Source organism: Montipora foliosa, chromosome 13 (genome assembly GCF_036669935.1).
Source record: "Montipora foliosa isolate CH-2021 chromosome 13, ASM3666993v2, whole genome shotgun sequence".
NCBI lineage: Eukaryota > Metazoa > Cnidaria > Anthozoa > Scleractinia > Acroporidae > Montipora > Montipora foliosa.
In genome coordinates, this window is record NC_090881.1 from 28117823 (window position 1) to 28120322 (window position 2500).

Below are 2500 nucleotides of genomic sequence, written 5' to 3' on the forward strand. Positions count from 1 at the left end.
TAACTTGGTGAATCAATGATTACCTCCTTCCCCCCCTGTCAAATCATTCCGGGTATTTTCGTCACTTGTCACACTACTTCCGGTTTGATTAAACGACCCATGAACAATATCGCTCTTGATTTTTTGTGATGTATCAAAAACAGAAATGGATGATCAGCACGAAAGACAGGGGGCTCCACAACACGGGCAGAGCGACTCTTGACAACAGTAGCTCCTGCAGTAACTGCTGCAGCCTCTGTGCCTTTCTCGTTGACCTCCACAAAAGCCTTGTGGATGACATCAGAAACGCAGAGCTTCTCATGGGCAGCTGTGATTCCAGTAAAATCAGCATCGAACTCGCTAAACATATCTGTTGCTCCCATTTTGGAAAGGATATCATTGAGATGGAACTCCTGTGTGAACTTGAACCTTGGTAAAGAAACTTCCACTTTCTCTGGGTATACCTTTGATAACGATTCAATAACTTCGTCTAACTTGTCATTGGTAAGTTCTTCCTCTAACTTGGCAAGGCCCTGGATTTCATGGGGCAACAGGACAATCATGGACAGCTCGTTTCCCTGGTAGGGCATCTCTAGTACTTGACAGCTCAACTTCCCTTCGTCGTAAACATGCTTGAACATTGCTGTCAAGTGCATCATCTTGACCTTCATCTTTTCACTTTCCGAGGGAAAGAACTCCTGATTATATGTAGCTCTCTTCTTGAACTGGTTTTGCCAGAATCCTTTGAAGTATATTGCATTTACCAAGGTTAGTCGGGTTAGGTTATTGAATACTCCCTCGGCAATCAAATTCTCTATCTTCTTCTTCGTTTGTTCTTCAACCCATTTATTAACCTCTCTTCGAGCACCCTCGGCATCTTTCTTATAATCAACCAAAGCTATCTTAGCACCGTAGAACTCTTTTGTTCCCTTGACGAAATCTTGTACCAAGTTGAAATCCTTCTGAACAAACAGTCGATTCGCAGCCTGCAGTTCATTGCCCTTGGCGTTTGACTCTTGGAGGACGGCAAGAAATACTTTTTCTTCAGAATGAAGTTTGTCTTGAGGAAGTCCTTCCCAATGGAGAGCTTTGTTCAGCTGGGCGGCTGTTTTACCTCTTGCTCCCATGTAAATCATAGCGAGAGCTACACTCAAACTGCTCGATGAATAGAAAAGGTTTTTTCCCTGGAACTTGTCGTCACTTTGAAGATGTTTATGAAGATCCACACAGAATTTGTTGCTTGCTTGAACAGCGCTTTCCATTATGAATACTTCAGCTATTTTATTGCAGTGCAGACGTTTCGTTGCGAGCGAGAGATGAAAGTGGCTTGTTGCAAAATGAATTTGAAGAGGAGTTCAACCAATTAAGGACGGTGCCTACTGTTGTTAGTGCGTACGTGCTTAAGCTCCCTATTGTTAGTGTGCATACGTTCTGCGTATCTCGAGATACTCGGATTTCCTGTTATGGCTAATACAGACATATTCTTGCGCGGTTCAAAACTATGCGGAAAAAGCAGAACTTAGCAAGTGCTCTTGGTATCCAAAAAGAAAGTTGGGGGCAACCACGTATTTTTCAGAGATAATTAAGCTTCAATTTGGAAAAGAACGCTGTACAATTCTTTGTATTTTAAAGCTTTTTACTAATATTGTTGATTAATTATCTTCGAAAAATGCGTGGTTACGCTCAACTTTCTTTTTGGATACCAAGAGCACTTGCTAAGTTCTGCTTTTTCCGCATAGTTTTGCTATAAATTGAACTTACAAAATTCCGAGGAGTTAATCTGATAACGGATTATTTTCAAAGTGGTTTTACATATTTTGAAATTCAAGCAAGCAACAGAACGTAATGTTAACAATTGAAATTGTTCAAACTTTTTCCAATAAAGTGTTTGTATCCGAAAAAATTGAATTTCAAAAACGCTTGTTTTGGCTTTCAAATTTCCCGGACGGCGCCATCTTGTGACGTGTCGTGGTTGTCCTAATGTTCTGACACAAAGAGCGTTTGTTCTGAAACAATGCGGTAACTGCGTCACGTCACACGACACGTCACTGGTAGGAGGCGCGGAGGCCACATGGTTAGTGCGCTCGACTCCGGTTCGGGTTCGGTCCCCGGCCGGGGACATCGTGTTGTGTTCTTGGGCAAGACGCTTTACTCTCACGGTGCCTATCTCCACCCAAGTGTATAAATGGGTAACGGTGAATTTAATGCTGGGGGTAACCCTGCGATGGACTAGCATCCCATCCAGGAAGGAGGGGGGGGGGGGGGGGTAAAAATACTCCTTAGTCTCTTCATGCTACAGTAACCGGAGATACGCGTCGGCCTGATGGGTCGTCCAGGCTCGTAGCAGACTTTACCTTTTAATGTTCACCATTAGTGGTGTTAGCTCTCTGTTTATATGTATAATGTTAACCTTTCTAGCCACTATGGTTTGTGAAACATAATACACCGAGTAGGAATTCAATGTTAGTCATTAGCTTAAAATTTGTCCCGCAGTATGTGATAACTAGGAACAAGTGATGTG

At 42.7% G+C, this 2500-nt stretch overlaps 1 protein-coding gene across 1 annotated transcript in view; it reads right to left on the reverse strand.

Moving 5' to 3' along the window:
* Positions 1-1374, reverse strand: part of LOC137983051 (leukocyte elastase inhibitor-like) — a 1444-nt gene extending 70 nt beyond the window's left edge. Inside the window, exon 1 of the mRNA XM_068830213.1 lies at positions 1-1374. This exon is cut by the window's left edge and continues 70 nt beyond it. Within this exon, the coding sequence (XP_068686314.1) occupies positions 69-1241 (1173 nt within the window). The 5' untranslated portion in view covers positions 1242-1374 and the 3' untranslated portion in view covers positions 1-68.
* Positions 1375-2500: the final 1126 nt, after the last annotated feature.